Source organism: Fukomys damarensis, unplaced genomic scaffold (genome assembly GCF_012274545.1).
Source record: "Fukomys damarensis isolate Sample0158 unplaced genomic scaffold, DMR_v1.0_HiC HiC_scaffold_23, whole genome shotgun sequence".
NCBI classification, from domain to species: domain Eukaryota; kingdom Metazoa; phylum Chordata; class Mammalia; order Rodentia; family Bathyergidae; genus Fukomys; species Fukomys damarensis.
The window spans coordinates 1,707,017-1,723,922 of record NW_022900935.1 but is presented as its reverse complement, the minus strand read 5'-3'; the positions used below and the strand labels follow the sequence as shown (position 1 = coordinate 1,723,922).

General features: G+C 47.3%; 1 protein-coding gene across 3 annotated transcripts in view; it reads left to right on the top strand.

Moving 5' to 3' along the window:
- Positions 1–16,612, top strand: part of Fbxo42 (F-box protein 42) — an 81,216-nt gene extending 64,604 nt beyond the window's left edge. For all 3 annotated transcript variants that reach the window (XM_010614176.2, XM_010614172.2, XM_019206093.2), the window contains 6 exons: positions 5,318–5,471; positions 6,939–7,049; positions 9,095–9,191; positions 9,663–9,719; positions 10,671–10,787; positions 11,796–16,612. In XM_010614176.2, the coding sequence (XP_010612478.1) occupies positions 5,318–5,471; positions 6,939–7,049; positions 9,095–9,191; positions 9,663–9,719; positions 10,671–10,787; positions 11,796–12,920 (1,661 nt within the window). In that variant the 3' untranslated portion in view covers positions 12,921–16,612. The remainder of the gene's footprint in view (positions 1–5,317; positions 5,472–6,938; positions 7,050–9,094; positions 9,192–9,662; positions 9,720–10,670; positions 10,788–11,795) is intronic.
- The last annotated feature ends 294 nt before the right edge of the window (positions 16,613–16,906 follow it).

The window sequence follows — 16,906 nt, the reverse complement described above, 5'->3', positions numbered from 1 at the left end:
AAAAAAAAAAAAAAAAAAACACAAAAGTTATACATCAATTATTTAAAAGTATTTTGAAATACTCCTTTAAATAAAAATTAAACTATGGGCTGGGGATTTAGCTTAGTGGTGCTGCTGTCAGCCTCACAAGCGCAAGGTTCCAAATTTGATCCCCCGTACCAAAAAGATTTTTTTTCAATAAGTAAATTATCCCCAAAGTCCATTTTGAAATATGCTTTTATATGTTGCCTAGAAAATCTAAGACTAGGGCTGGGCATGGTGGTGCACATCTGTGATCGCAGCACTAGGGAGGCTGAGGCAGGAGGATTGCTGTGTGCTTGAGGCCAGTCTGGGCTACACAGTGAGTTCAAGGCCAGCCTGAACTACATAGCAAGTCCCTGTCTGAAAAAAAAAGAAAAGAAAGAAAATCTAAGACTAGGGTAGCAATCCAGTTGTTAAAACCCTACGTGAACGTGGTGGGATTATAACCCTGCCTTCTTCTTGTGACATTGGCTGTTTGTCCTGGCTGCCTGCACCCAAGCCAGCTGGATAGATCAGAGAGTAGAAGGGACCAAAGGCACAGCGAGCCCCCACAGAGCTCCTCTGGCAGGCCTTGAAACACCTTTTTTTATTCCGGGGATCAAATTTGGGACTTTGCATCTTCAAGGCAGGCAGTGGCCACTGAGCTAAATCCCCAGCCTTGAAACGCCCTTTTTTAAGGAGACTGGTATCTAAATCTGAACCTCCAAGATAAGGGAGGAACTCTTTCCTTGCATTAAGTCCCTTTAGGTTGGATTTCATAATGAGAAGTACAGGGAATTTGCTTTTTCTTTTCTCCTCTTTATGGTTTTCAGGAGGTCTGACTACATCTGACCCACAGTAAGCACTGTGTTAGCTGCTGCTACCATTACTATTCAACTGCTTAATGAGCCTAGTAATTACAGGGACGGTTTATTACAGAAAAGAAGTGCAGCAGGCAGCTCCACAGACGGAGCAGCCTTGACCAGGGGGCACTTGGCTCTCATGAGGTCTCAAAGGAGCCATTCATCTGTGACTGGATTTTCTCATAAAGGGCTCTCTGGCTGGGTGAACTTTAGTCACTGTCCAGGTGTGAGTTTGAAACTTTAGGGTCACCTCTCCAGCAAACTTGTTGCCATCTTTGCTTATGCCAGTCTCATCCAGTTTGCCAGGCTGTCATGGTGCTGAACACCTGTAATCCCAGCACTCGGGAGGCTGAGGCAGGAGGATCGCTGTGAATTCGAGACCAGCCTGGGCTACATAGTGAGCTCCAGTTCAGTCTGTCTCAACTACGTACGAGACCCTGTCTCAAAAAAGACTGAATTCTGGAGCTTGGGTTAGTGCATTTTCAGTTCTCTGCGTGATAACTGCATCAGTTGGGTGTGGCAGATAACTAGAAATCTGGTGAAGTTTTGTTCTGGGTGTGGCTGTGATGATGTTTGGGGAGTTTGGCCTGGGGGTCTGAGGGGTCTAGGTGGGGAGGATTCTCCTCTGCCTGGGCAGGCCCTGTCTGCTCAGCTGGTCAGCAGAGAACAATGCAGGACAATGTAGGACAGCGGTCTCTCTGAGAGCTGCCTCAGACGACCGCAGAACCCCAGGCTTGCTAGCTTGTCAACTCCAGGACAAGACCAGTGAATTCTCAGGGCTCTGGGCTCTCAGGCTGGGACTGAGAATTACACTGTTGGCACAGCAGTCAATGCATAATGTTGATTTTGTGTATAGGCATTGTACATGTCTATGAAAGTGTGGAAGTGGGGTGTGGTGTGGTGTCCGTCTCCAATTCCAGCTACTTGGGAGCCTGAGGCAGGATGATTGCAGATTTGAGGTCAGCGTGTACAGTTTAGCCAGACTGTCTCAAAAGGGGTAGGACACAGAGCTCAATGCAAGGCTTTGGGTTCAATCCCCAGTGGGGAGTGGGGGTGAGAGAGAGAGAGTTCATTGTGTTTTTTTCAGATGACCAGCAGATGACTGCAGTCTATTGGTCAGCTTTCAGTTTTTCCATTGCTGGGACAAAATAACTGGCATAGATAATTTCTAAGAGGGATGGGTTTATTTTGGCTCACAGTTTTCACAGTGGGCTGGTTTGGAGGCAGAAATATCATGGAGGAAGATCATGGTGGAAGAAACTGCTAACCTCATGAAAGCCAGGAAACAGAATGAGCAAGGAAGACACCAGGGATCAGATAAGAGTCCCCCAGGTCACACCCCCATAACCCACCCAGACACAGCCACAGTGTGCTTGCTTTACTAATCTAGACATCTTTCAAGCCAGTGAAGTGAACAGTCAAGATTAAATGTCAGCTGTGTGCTTGCACACATCTATAATCCCAGCACTCTGGAGGCTAAAGCAGGAGGATTGCAAGTTCTGGCCCAATCTGAGAAATTTAATGGGATTTGGTCTAAAAATTTAAAAAATAAACCAGGTGTGGTGATACAAAGCTGTAATCCGAGCACATAGGTAGGAGGATTGCAGTGAATTGAGGCTAGCCTGAGATACATAGTGAGTTCAAATCACTTCTCAGTTTTTGGCTAAGATTGAGTGTAGCATAGTGAGTTCAAGACCAGCCTAGACTACATATTGAGACTCTGTCTCAAAAACACCAATAAAAAGCCTTGGGTCATGGGGCACACCTGTGAAAATCCCAGCACTCGGGAGGCTAAGGCAGGAGAATCACCACAAGTTCAAGGCTAGTTTGAACTGAACAGCAAGTAAAACAACCAAAACTACCAATAGATAAATAAATAAATTAGTGAATTAATAAATAAAATAAAAGGCTGATAAGATAGTTCAGTGTGAAGGTCCTGGGTTCAATCCTCAGTATTGTGGTCTCCTCCCAGAAACTAGCATAGCCAGCTATGGTACATGCCTATAATCCCAATACTAGGGACACTGAGGCAGGAGGATCTAGAGTCTGAGGCCAGCCTGGATTACATAATGAGACCCTATCTCCCAAAGAAGCCAGATATAGTGGCACAAGGCCTGTAATCCCAGCACTAGAGAGACTGAGGCAAGAGGGTCGCCAGGAGTTTGAGGACAGCCTGGACTGCATAGTGAGACCCTGTCTTAAAAAAAAAGAAAAATGACCTATCACATGTAGGATTTTTAAATTAAGTTTATTGATATTTTTAGGTACACAGTATAGTTACATTCATCATTGGGAACTTGTACCTTTACATGATGTACCTTGGTTCTTATTTTTTCCCCATTCCCCTGCCCTCCCTTCACCCCCTCCACCCTTCCCTGTTTACTGTCACATGTAGTTTTAAAATTATAAAGCTCTTTAGCTCTGTGCACATGATTAACCAACTATAGTGATACTCGTTTATACTTTTTTCCCCCCAGTACTGGGAATTGAACCCAGAACCTTCAGACTGGGCTATATCCCCCCACCCCCCACCCACACACACAAACACACACCATTTTTTGTGTTTTATTTTCTGAGACAGTATGGCTAAATTACCTAGGCTGGGCTCAAACTTTTTATCCTTCTGCCTCACTCTCTCAGAGGGTTGGGATGACAGAGTGTACCACCATGCCCAGTTTTGACTTATTCTTTAGGAAGTTTTGTTCATATCTGTTATACCCATATGATTGTCATTAGTACATGTGAATGTGCTTGTGCTTACAAAAATAGATGTTTACTGCCATTTCATTGTGTAGTCTATCACACAGCAGATGTTCAGTAAACATCAGCTGTCACTGCAGTGGTAGCAGTAGTAATAGTGATGGTAATGGTCATTGTAATTTCTCTTGAAGTCTATGCAGTCAGTCACCTGTTCATCCCTCCCACCTTCTGTGTTCCATCCAAACATAAGTGCATTGTTTGTAGAGTTAAAATCCTTTGTCTAAAGTAGTGCTGTCCAGTAGAACTTTCTTTTTTTGTTTTTCTTTTTGGTACTGGGGATCAAACTGAGGACCTTGTGCTAGTGAGGCAGCGGGTGGAAGCACTGAGCCAAATCTCCGTCCTCTAGAGCCTGTGCGCTTAATCTTACGTAGTTTCTTATTTTAAACTCCTGCTGCTAATTGTGTGTGGAATTCGGACCCTCAGGTTTTAGGGTGGGAATCTCTGGCAGAATATGGGGAGTGCCCTGTAATCAGACTACTTCTGCCTCAGCACCTGTGAAATTCACACCGAGCAGATTAAATAAAGACTACTTAGCTTTATCACTTCAGGTCACTTTTATTATCACCAGGTGATCTGGAGGTGAGAATTCTGAGCATGTGTGAATCTCAGGTAAGGAATTAAGGGTCTGTACTCTGTACACCCACCGTACCTCTCACGGAGGCCTTAATCAAATGGAGTGACTGATGGAGTAGGAAAAGAGAGTCATGTTGAATACCTGTCCCTTCCTTTCCCTACATTTCTTTGTTTCTTTCTCTCATTGTCCTCTCCTTTCTCTCTTGGCACTAAAGATTGAACCTAGGGCTTCCCACTGCTACCACCCAGCCCTTTTTACTCTGATAGGGGGTCTTCTGAGTTGCCCAGGTCGGGCTCGACTTGTTGTGCTCTGCCCTGGCATCCTGAGTAGGAGCTGAACATATCAGTAGTCAAACGTGGACTTAATATACCTCACTTGCTAAACAGAACAACATCATGGGGTGGGTGTTGGTTATTTAATGACCACCTGGCTGAGTGGGAGCAGAGGCTCGCTGCTGCTACCCAACACTTCAAGAAACTATTGTTAGAGTAGGGCCATGGCTCAGTAGGAGAGAGAGCTCTTGAGTAGTAGCAAGTGTGAATCCCTGGTTCAGTCCCTGGTACTGGGTTTAAAAGAGAGAGAGACAGAGAGAGGAGAGATCGAATTTGGGGTTATGGTTCCTCCTGAATGCGTACCACTTTAGCAACATTGTAAGGTTAAAAAGTTGTAAGTTGAACCATCCGTAAGTCAAATTGGAAAATTGGGGGCTGTATTTATTGGGTTTTGTTTGTTTTCGGGATTGGGGATTGAACTCAGGACCTTGCATCTGTGAGGCAGGCAAGGTGCCACTGAGCTGAACCCCTGCCCCTGGGGGTATGTTTAATAAGTCAGAGCAGGCCTGTGAGATAGTTACTCTATTCATTAATTTTAACTAAGCAAATGAAATATGAAAGAAGCCAAGTGACTTACCTCTCACTCAGCTTTCTCTGCATTAATTATAAAGGATGTATAAATCGGGGCGATTTTCTCTCAGACCTACAAACCGAGTTTTGTCAGACTTGGCTTTGTAGAGTGGTTCTCACCTTGCCATTCTCACAGGGAGAGGTGATCCGTGGCTGGCCTCACAGTGGGTCCTTGTGGGACCCTGAATTCTAATTGTGGTGTTACTGATTTCTCCTAGGCTCCTATCCTTCCCCCAAAGCTGGAGCAACTCTGGTTGTGTACAAGGACTTGTTAGTGCTCTTTGGTGGCTGGACGAGACCAAGCCCTTATCCTCTACACCAACCAGAGAGATTCTTTGATGAAATACACACTTACTCACCCTCTAAAAACTGGTAAGCCACAAAAAATAAGCTGCTTTAAATGTGGAAGGAAAGATTTTCGAACATTGGATTCTTTGTTCTTGTTGTTTGAAACAGGGTCTCGCTATGTAGTCCCGGCAGGCCTGGGCCTTGGACTTCACTGTCCTCCCACCTCAGCCCCACACTTGGCTTGAAAGCTCTCTCATTTGTGTCATGAATCCCTTGGAGAATTTGATGAAAAACTAAAAACCCCTTTTCTAGGGGTGGGAATATATTATACCCAGCTTTTGTCTGTGGTTTCAGAAAGTTTGCAGAACCCTCCTTCTGACTGTGAATTCAGAACTCTTTTTTCAGCCAGGCATGGTGGCCCATACCTATAATCCCAGCTCTCAGGAGGCTAATGCAGGAGGATCACAGCAAGTTTAAGGCCAGCCTGGGCTACGACACAGTGAGTTCCAGGCCAGCCCGAACTGCATAGCAAGACCCTCTCTCAAAAAAACAAAACAAAACCCCTTTTTTCAGAGAGAAAAACTAAAAAAGATAATTCAAGAAAAATGAGCCAGATGTGGTGGTGCACACCTGTAGTCCCAGCACCCTGGAGGCTGAGGGAGGAGGATCACTGCATGTTCGAGACCAGCCTGGGCAACATAGTGTATTCAAGGCCAGCCTGAGCTACGTAATGAGACCCTGTCTCAAAAAAGAAAAAGAAATATTCAAGAAAAATGAATGCACCAATTAAAGAAGAGAGAGCTCTTTGGCTTTGGCTGCTAATTCCCCAAGAGTGATACAGATCTAGCTGATACTTTGCTCTGGGCTATGTCCCCAAGACTACTGACTCTCAGCTCTTTTTCAGGCTTGTGTCTCCCACCACCACCAGGGATTGAACTCAGGACCTTGAGCTTTTGAGGCAGGTGCAGTGCCACTGAGCTAAACCCCCACCGTCTTTGACATGACAGCAAGCCTGTTCCTTGTAGTAAAATACTTAGTGCACGGTTCTTGGGAGCTGCTACTGATTAGGACCGCAGGGAGAAGTGGCAGGTGGCGCCCCTTCCACACACAAGGCTGTACCGCTCTGACCCTTGTATCGTCTTCTTCCCTCCCTTCCTGGACTCCATACTGAGAACTTGAAAGTTAATGAATATAACGCTAGATAGTTTGTAAGAAAGGTATATCTTGTGCCACCACCACCCTCCTTTTTGGTACTGGGAATTGAATCCAGCGCCTTCATACTAAGCTGTCCCCAGGCCATTTTTTGAGATGGAATCTCACTAAGTTGCCCAGGCTGGGCTCTAACTTGCAGTCCTCTTGCATGGGCTTCCCAGAGTCCTGGGATTACCGGCCGTGCGACCCCACACCGTGTTATCCTCCCTTTATTATCCTAATTATATCTTTACACAAGGTGATGTGATTGTCATTTGAAATGCAATTGTTTTTTGCGTTAAATCTGTGCAGTCAGAAGCCAACGGTGCTCACTTCTTGGTTTCCTCCTGTTTGCATTAGGTGGAATTGCATTGTAACGACCCACGGACCACCTCCCATGGCCGGCCACTCCTCCTGTGTGATAGATGATAAAATGATTGTCTTTGGCGGCTCTTTAGGATCCCGGCAAATGTGAGTATATTTGGCTTGCTCCATATTAACCTGAAGATAAATAACTTCTGGGAATAACAGGCCAGATGAATGAACCAGGGGCTGGGGCTCTAGCTCGGTGGAGAAGTGCTTACTCACACATGTAAGGACCTGGGTTCCAACCCCGGGACTGCAGAAAAAGAACAGAAAAGGAAAAAATGAACTAGTCAGGGCCAGTGTTCCTGAGTACAGTTCTGATGAATCCAATTAGTTACCTTGCCCTAGTACTCTGGCCTTTGGTCCCTTAATTGAACACTAGTTAAGTTGGGGAATTTGCTGCATAAAATCAAGGTCATGTTAAGTCATTCTGTTTGATGTTGCGTTGGGATCAAATTCTGATGAGCCTCACCTTGTCCGCTGTACCATGCCCTACGGAGGGCCACCTGCCAGAAGCAGGGTGCTGTTACTGAATTTATCACCCAGCTCCTTCGGGGCTGCAGTCAAGGAAAGCGGTGGACAGGACAAATGGGAGTTGTGGGCTGTGAGGATGGATGGACACAAGAAAACTGTATCGGGTGTGATGCACTTGCGTGAGGCTGATCTCCCCATTCCATCTCTCCACCTCAGCGTCACTGGTCACCTCGGGCCAGGGGCGAGAGCCGGACAGGCTGTCTAGGTCACTGTTGATCCAGTCCAGCCATAGCCGCAGCAGGAGTCATTCACCCTGTGCTCGGAAATGGGGGCTGATGGGCTGTCAGCAGTAACATTATTCAGACCCAACTCTTCGCTCTCTGTCAGAGTTTGCCCCATTTTCCTATTGTAAGTTATGGAGAGACTCAAGGAGCTACCCTCCAGTTAGGAAGGGTTTAACTTTGGAATCCCTGCATTCCTGCATGTGAAGAGAGGACCTCAGAGAAGTGACCATAAAGTAAAGGCTTCTGTCCAGGACTCTGTCCTCCTTGTGCTGGGCCCTTGAGAGTTGGAGTTGCCAGTCTGTCCTTGATCAAACTGCAGCTTTCATTAGCATTGCAAAGTTCCTTTTTGTAGCCAGGATCAATAAAGCTTTTAACTCCTGGACCATGATAACATAGGATACCAGTTGCCTTTTGAATCTCTTTTTTTTTTTCTTCCTTTTGGTTTTTATTTTTTATTTGTTTGTTTGTTTGGTTGGCTTTTGAGAGAGGGTCTTGGTATGTAGTTCAGGTTGACTCAAAGTCACAGTGGTCCTCCTGCCTCAGAGTCCTTAGTGCTGGGATTACAGGAATGTGCCACATGCTTGGCTTGGTCTTTAATTTTAAAAGACTGCATACACAGCACACACATGCAATTCCATCACTCTGGGAGGCTGAGGCAGGAGAATTGCAGGTTTGAGTCCAGCTAGGGCAACTTTGCAATTAGCTAGACCCTGTCTCAAAATTTAAAAGGCCAGGGGCTGGGGATTTAGCTCAGTGGCACTGTGCCTGCCTTGCAAGCGCAAGGTCCTGAGTTCAATTTCCCAGTACCCCCACCAAAAAAGAGTGTTTTAAAGGCCTGGGAATGTAGCTCAGTGTGTTGACCCTGGGTTCAGTCCTGAGTTCTCCCCCAACCCCAATACATACAGTTTGACCAATAGCTGTTTCTTGCTCTTCCCAAATAACTTGCACTTTAGATACTATCCTATGGCCACAGACATGATTCACACAAGGCCTTACGGTCAGTGGAAAGGGCAAAGGTTTGAAAGACTGTACATAAGTTCTGGGGGCAGTCGAAGAAGAAACATGGTTTTAAGTGCCATCTATGGGCATGGCCCTTGGCTGGACTTATTTATAAGTGTGACTTCATTTGTGTCAGCTCTTTGGAGTAGCAGTGCTTGTATTTGATAGGAAGATCATTCTAAAAATTAAGTTTCTTGTTCAGGCTTCAGAGCTAGGATTTCACCAGTGATCTTTCTGGTTGTGAAGCCCCTGAACTCTTAAGGAGCCCATCTCCCTGTGAGCATGGGAAAGCTGCAAATTGGCCAGCCGGGCACAGGCATATGGAGCTTCCTGACCTCTGCCGTGCTCCCTGGAAGATCCCAGCTTCTTCATCCTTCTGTCCTTGTTCCACAGGAGCAATGATGTCTGGGTCCTTGACCTCGAACAGTGGGCATGGTCCAAGCCGAACATCGCCGGCCCCAGTCCTCACCCTCGAGGCGGCCAATCTCAGGTGCTCAGGAGTTATAGTAACTGTTCAGCTAACACTGCAGCGTCTTTCAGTTAGAATGGGCGAGCGGGGAGGGAGGAGACGAGACGCCAGTAGTCACTAAGCCAGAGAGAATTTCTCGTTCTTTTTTTGCTGGTATTAATTTTCAGCTTCCAATGGTCATTTAATTATAGGAGCTTTATAGTATACCTATCCTCGAAGTGTTTACTGGGCCGTTTCATTTCTCAAGCAAACCCTGCATTTTATGCGGCTGACTCATGTTAGTATTTGACCAACAAAGAATGTGTCCACTTGGGAATCACCAATAATTTCTTCAAGGAATCGAAATTGATGTGGTTTGGGGGAGAATGAGAGCTTGTGATAACTAAAACACTCCATCTGGGAACCGAGTATGCCATTTTTATTTCTCACAGGCATTGGAAGTCACCTGCCTGTGTCACTGTAGGTTTACTTTAAATTTCTTCTCCTCCTCAGATTGTCATGGACAATGCGACTATCTTAATCCTTGGAGGTTGTGGCGGTCCCAATGCTGTGAGTATTGCTTGTGTGGCATTTCCATGCACGTGCTCCTAAGTACTCAAAACCTGTTTCTCGCTTACCATGGAAAAGTATACAAGACTCTTTCTAGGGCTTTTTCATTAGAGAATGCCTCGCCCACCCTGGCCATATAGCCTTTGTATTTTCTGCCCCCACCTTTGGGGGATTATGACATGCTGTTAATCAGAGACATTTGTCTCTTTGAATATTCTTATCTGTATTCTTGCTTTTCCTATTTCCTCCTTAAGCTTTAAGGTTTACTGCTATCCTTTTTTCCAAAGAGCAGGGGCAGTCAGATAGAAAAGCAGGTGGGTAACTGCCCAAGTCCACCTAGAATTTATTTAAGAATGCAGTTTCTGGGCCAGGAATTGAGCTCAGTGGTTCCACCACCTGCCTCGCAAGCGAAAGGTCCTGAGTTCGATCCCTGGTACCACCCCCAAAAAAAGAATGCAGTTTCTGCCAGGCGTAGTGGCATATCCCTGTAATCCCAGTACTCAAGAGGTTGAGGCAGGAGGATCACTGTAAGTACGAGGCCAGCCTGGGCTCCATAGTGAGTGCAAGGCCAGACTGCTCTGCATAGCAAGACCCTGTCTCAAAATACAGAAAAAATAAATTGCAATTTCAGACAGTTACGGATATGTTGTTACCTATTCTCTCCTCTGCACCTCACCGCACACGCACAAACACACAACCGTGGGTCAAAACAGTTACAGCTGATTCATGGATGATAAAATTCCATGTGCCAGGCCAGCCAGCAGTAGCATGTGTGTGCATGAAAGTGAGAGTGGATGCATGCACACCTGAGTGTGTAACTGAGGACGTGACTCCTCTCCGAGGGCTTCCTCACCTTCTAGACCAGACAGCCCTGCTTTAAAGCTACAGCTCTACGTGTGCGGTACGGTGTGCACTGCACCTGAGTCCCGTTGTCCGATCCTTTTCTTACAGCTTTTCAAGGACGCTTGGTTGTTGCACATGCACTCAGGTCCCTGGGCCTGGCAGCCACTCAAGGTAGAAAATGAAGATCATGGGGCTCCAGAGCTGTGGTGCCATCCAGCCTGCCGGGTAAGCAGGGAGCTGACAGGCCTGCATGAGGAGAGGTCCTCACCTGGAAACCAAATCAGTCTATCAGATTTCAGAGGAAATTTGTACAGAAATAGAAAATACTTTGGTGCCACAAAGAGGTGAACATTGAGTATAGCTACTTTGTCATTTCCTACATATATAGATGGGAAAAATTATATGTTCCTTGCTTATCCTTTAAGTCCCACCTTTAAACTCCTTTGTCCATGAGATTTTCCCCCGAGTTCCACAAAGGAAAACTGACGCTTTCCTCCATTGTACCCCAGTGACAACACATGTCACACAGAAGCAACAATCGATCCCATGTCTGTGTGTCCTTCTAGCCTAGAGAACAGACTGAATTCTTTTCATCTCCATATAATTCATCTCTATATCTCGGGTCTACAACATGCCTGGCATATTAGCCAGGCGCAGATTTGGTGCATGCTTGTAATCTCAGCTGCTTGGGAGGTTGAGGCAGGAGGATTATAAGTTTGAGGTCAGCCTGGGCAGCATAGCAAGAATCTGTCTCAAAATAAGTGTAAGCACAAGGTCCCAAGTTTGATCCCTGGTACCAAAAATAAAGCAATGTGATAAGTGTAGAGCCAGGGATGCAGCTCAGTAGAGCTATGCCTGCCTCGCACGTGCAAGGTCCTAAGTTCGATCCCTGGTACCAAAAAAAAGTGCAGCCAGACATGGTGGCTTGTGCCTGTAATCCCAGAACTCTGGAGGCTGAGGCTGAAGAATCACTGTGAGTTTGAGGGCAGCCTGGGCTACATAGTGAGTTTGCATAGTGAGGCCCCCAGACCCTCCAAAAAAAGAAAGTGCTGGAAATGTAGCTCAGGTGGCAGATCTCTTGTCTAGTATTCACTAAACCCCAGGTGTAATCCCTAGTACCACACACAAAAAAAACAGACAGTGCCTGGCACGTGGGACTGCGTATGCTTAAATACTTGATGTTGAAGGATCCACACTGTAGGAGCGGCTGTGAGCAGGTCCTTTGTCTTCCAGGTGGGACAGTGTGTGGTGGTCTTCAGCCAGGCTCCCAGTGGGAGAGCCCCCCTCAGCCCCAGCCTGAACTCTCGCCCGTCACCCATCAGTGCCACTCCTCCGTCCCTGGTTCCTGAAACCCGAGAGTACCGCTCGCAGTCTCCAGTAAGGAGCGTGGATGAAGCTCCTTGTGTTAATGGCCGCTGGGGAACACTGAGGCCCAGGGCTCAGAGGCAGACTCCCTCGGGCTCCCGGGAAGGGAGCCTCTCCCCAGCCAGAGGAGATGGCTCTCCTGTCCTCAACGGTGGGAGTTTATCTCCAGGTACAGCAGCTGTCGGTGGCTCCTCCCTCGACAGTCCTGTGCAGGCCCTGTCTCCAAGCACTCCGTCTGCCACTGAAGGGTACGACCTAAAAATGGGACTTTCTTTAGCCCCCCGACGGGGGTCACTACCGGATCAGAAAGATCTGAGACTAGGGTCCATAGATCTGAGTTGGGACCTGAAACCCTCTTCCAGTAGCAATCATATGGATGGTGTGGACAACAGGACAGTTGCGGGGAGTGCGAGACACCCTCCAGAACAGACCAATGGTGTGCATACCCCTCCACTTGTGGCCGGTGCCCTTGCAGGGGCTGTCTCACCTGGTGCCCTGCGTCGGAGTCTGGAGGCCATCAAAACTATGTCATCCAAAGGCCCCTCAGCCTCTGTAGCGCTAAGTCCTCCTCTTGGGTCTTCTCCAGGCTCCCCTGGGAGCCAGAGCCTGAGCAGTGGAGAAGCAGTTCCCATTCCCCGCCCAGGCCCAGCAGGACCTGTCCAGGGAGATGGACACTCCTTACCTCCCATTGCCCGCCGCCTGGGCCACCACCCGCCACAGTCCCTCAACGTCGGCAAGCCCTTGTACCAGAGTATGAACTGCAAGCCCATGCAGATGTACGTGCTGGACATTAAAGACACCAAGGAGCAGGGGCGGGTCAAATGGAAAGTATTCAGCAGCACCTCTGTGGTTGGACCTCCTGAGACCAGCCTGCACACAGTGGTCCAAGGCAGGGGTGAACTCATCATATTCGGAGGACTCATGGACAAGAAGCAGAATGTGAAGTACTATCCAAAAACAAACGCCTTGTACTTTGTGCGTGCAAAGAGATAATGTGTTCCGATCTTCTTTCCCTTTCTGTGGCTTTTAATTTGGAATTTTCCAGTGTGCAAGCATTTGGACTAAGAATTGGGAAAACAATACCATATTCCCATAAACCAAAACTCCAGTGCCCAATCTAACTCACTCCAGGCTGGGAAAAAATCTTCATTAAGACAGATTATATATGAAAAATATATTATATAGCTAACTCTGTTTACAAAAATGGGAGAGATCTCCATCCTAGTTCAGATAAAATTGTTGCTGTGTTTTAGCAGAGGCTGTGCTGCCTTTTTCTACTTTGCTGATAACTAGACCGAGATTCATTATGTTTCCAATAGAAACCGAAGAGCCCCTGTACATCTCTCGGTGGCCTTCTCAGAATTAAGAGGATGGGAAGGTCGTGGCTAAGGGTGCAAGGGCTTCAGCGCAGCCCCCACCCCTGCAGGTACTGGCGGGGTGCAAGAGATCAGAAGAAAACCACGGAGGACCTGTGACTGCTCTGCAGGATTCCCCATGCCTGGTCCCTTTTCTGCCCTCTGTGACCTGGGGAAGTCATCCAGCGAGGGATTTCTTTTTCCAGGTGTGCCAGGATCATTGAGGAATGTTATGCAGCCGACATCTGTCCACCTGTCCACCTCGTGTCCATTGGTCCTTTGAGTTCTCCCTACATGTCTCAGAAAACATTTGCTGTCTGATTGTGAAATTTTCTGACAATCATGTTTGGTCGCAAGTTCCCAAAACCTGTTTTTGTTCTTTGTCCTTATTTTTTTCGTTCCCAGAGGCTGTATTTTCCATTTATAGGCTGCTCTCCACCCCTCACACCCTTTTTCATTTGGATTTCCTAAGTCCTAAAACCTGTCTCACTTTATTTCTTTCACAGAGCTCAGGTTCCTAGAGAAATCAGATGCTTCTGAGAAGTATTTCCAGAACCTTTTCCCTGGTATTGCTAGGGGGCAAGTACAGAATTCTGAGATGCTAGTATTGTGAGAAATCCTTGAAACATCAAAAGGCACCTTTCTCCTTGTGGGCTTCTTTTTTTTTAGTCCACGCACATTGGGCACACTCATCCGTATTTGTAGAAGGTGGAGATTGGTCCTGGAAGGGACCAGTCAGTCCCCTGGGGAGCAGGATGTGTCCCTGTGGCCGTCTGTGCCTGGCTGTTGACAGCTGACCAGATCGCATATCCTGTACTTGACCTTCGTGACACTTGGCTGCCCTGGGATGCAGCTTCCTCACTTGTGCTTGTCTTGAAGTTCATGTATCACCCACACCCAGACAGAGCATGGGCTTTAGCTTTGCCTTTATTTCTGAGATAAGGTGCAACCACGCAAGAACATTTCTTTGGTTAATACAGAAAGTTAGAAGTTAACTAGACTCTAAACCATGGCCGGGACACAGGAGATGTCAAATGAGTTTGTTTCAAATCGGACCATTTAAATCTGGGGTGGGTTGGGGATTTGGCTCAGTGGTTCCGCCACCTGCCTCGCAAGCGCAACGTCCCAAGTTCGATCCCTGGTACCAAAGAGAAAAAAGAAAAAAATTTTAAATCTGGGTTTTGGAGATTCCTCTTCGGTGGATAGATTATGTTACCTTTAGGGATTTCAGAACATGTTTCCCACCCCCACACCCCTTTCTCTTGTTAGCGTTTCTCCAGGTGAGGCTGTTGGCAGCTGGCCCTGGGTCCTGGCGCCCATCCTGCACTCCACAGCCCTCTTGATTAGTGTGTTTGCTCCTGTTGCACCGTGTGGAACCCGCCCCTCACTGTCCACTTCGCCTGTGTGGTCTTGGAGGGAGAGGCCTCTGGTGCCAAGCCCAGGAAGGGCTGGCTCTGGACGGGGGGTTTGCACGTGCCTGAAGTTGCTCTGCTGCTGCTTCAGAGGAGGGACGGACCACGTGCCTACTTCCTCTGGTGTCACACTGCTCAAAGCTGCAAACAGCTTTCCAACTCCCTGCTCTGCGCTGATGCCAATCCTTCCTTGGCCAAGACTGTTCTATCTTTGGGGTCGTGAACTACAAGGCAAAGCCAGCCTAGAAGATTAGACATCGCTGCTGTTGCTTAACCTCATCTGTGACATTGAGTTTGTGCATGGACAGTGCCTCCAGACTCAGTTCCCACCTAAGTATAAAGTATTTGGAAGCCTGGAGGTTCCGAATCTCTACCTTGTAATCTCTCCCTCTGCCCTGTGGCCTTCCTAAGCCAGCTGTTAACCTGTTGATTCCTCTGCTTTCCCACGTTGGCAAGTGACAGAGATGTTGCTTCTCTTAGTAATGCAGTTCCTCCGAATCCGCACACCTCAGTGTCACCCAGACCGCTGGGAACCAAACTTGTTCTACAGCCCTCTGTCCATACCCCATGGTGTGGGTCTCAACTCCTGGGCAGTGTGGGTGTGGAGCTGTGGGAAAGCCACTCAGCACAGTCAGGTGATTGTCTCTCTGGGCCCTCGGGAGGCCATCTGCAGTGGGTGTCTCAGTGCCATCAAATCCAATGTGAACCACAACTGTTTTTGAGGCAATACCAATTTTGTCTTAAATTCACTGAGAGAAATGAGACAAAATATTTTTGTTTAAACCCTCAGGAGCGCCTAAAGGAAATATTTATCAGTATTTAAGTATTTAAAACACACCTTGTTTCTACTTGAAGCTTTAACCCTCCATTTCTACAAGTGTGCCTTTGAGAGCCCCTAGGTCATATTGACTTCGCCGGTCACCATGCTGACCTCATGTAAGAATTTTAGTCTCTTCTGCCCTCTGGGATAGAGCTTCCTAAACTCATTCCACACATTAAGCAGCAGAGAGCTTTCTGTACTTTTGCCCCTGTTTCTACCCTTCTTCCACACTTGGGGGTTGGGCTCCATGACCCCACCTTCCCTCACGTTCTAGGAGCACATTTCAGTGTCAGAACAAGCTTAAATTTTGTTTTTAAGGCAATACGGGACTTACTCTCCTCCTGGCCTTCTGTGGGTTGATTTGATTTTAATCTTTGCATTTATAGCAAGAGCTGAAATCACGAACTATCTAGGAACTATGTTGGGATATTTTATAGTGAGGAGGAGAAAGAAAAAAAAAGCCGGGTAAGAAGTTTTGACTTTGGAGGTTGGAAAACCACTGGTCAACAGAGAGCAAAAGGGTATTTCCCTTTCCTTCACCTTGTCTTGTGGGTTTCCTCTGTGTCCTTTTCTCCCTTCCCCTTCAGAGTGATACACCTGGTTGGTCTGTCTGTCCTTGTCTTCCTGGTGATCCTGGCGTGGTGAGGTGGTCTTGCACCAGTGCAGCTGTCAGTGGGGAAGATCTGAACCCGCCCCGGGCAGAAAGCCTGCGCTCAGCTGTCCCCTGGAACTGTGGAAGACCTGTTCTCAGCAGCTCCCTCCCCCGCGTGCATTGTGAGTGAGAGCAAACCTTAGGCGTGGGCTCTGTTGTACTCTCTGTACCTGCCTCGCTCCCTCCCACCAGCCAGGGTTCATGTCAGTGCACATCCATCGTGCCCTGGCAAAGCTGGTGCTGTCAGTGGTGTTTCCCGTACAATTCCGGGGTGCCGGTGGCTTACCCTGAGATAGTCATTTTAGGCGCATAACAGTGTAGGAATGAAATTGGATTTCACGGATATTTAAATCTGTCAATTTGATTTTTATTATTGTTTTCCCCGATGACTTTTTAGCAATTTAACAAATAAAACAAAATGGACAGAATTGTCTTGACTGTTTTACTAGTATAGAAAAGGGGAAACAGAAAACATTGCTGCAATGGAAATTGAGCGGGGAAGCAAGGTGGTTGAACTAGGCATGGCAGTGCACACACCACAATCCCAGCACTCTGGGAGGCTGAGGCAGGAGGATGGTTAACTGAGCCAAGCCCAGTCTGAGCAATTTAAACCCTGTCTCTAAAGAATTAAAAAGGGATGGGGACACAGCTCAGCACAAAGGCCCCAGGTTCCATCCCTAGCACTGAAAAAAATAAGGCAAGATAGGTGGAGAGGTGCTGTCTCCTTTAGGTGGGTCATG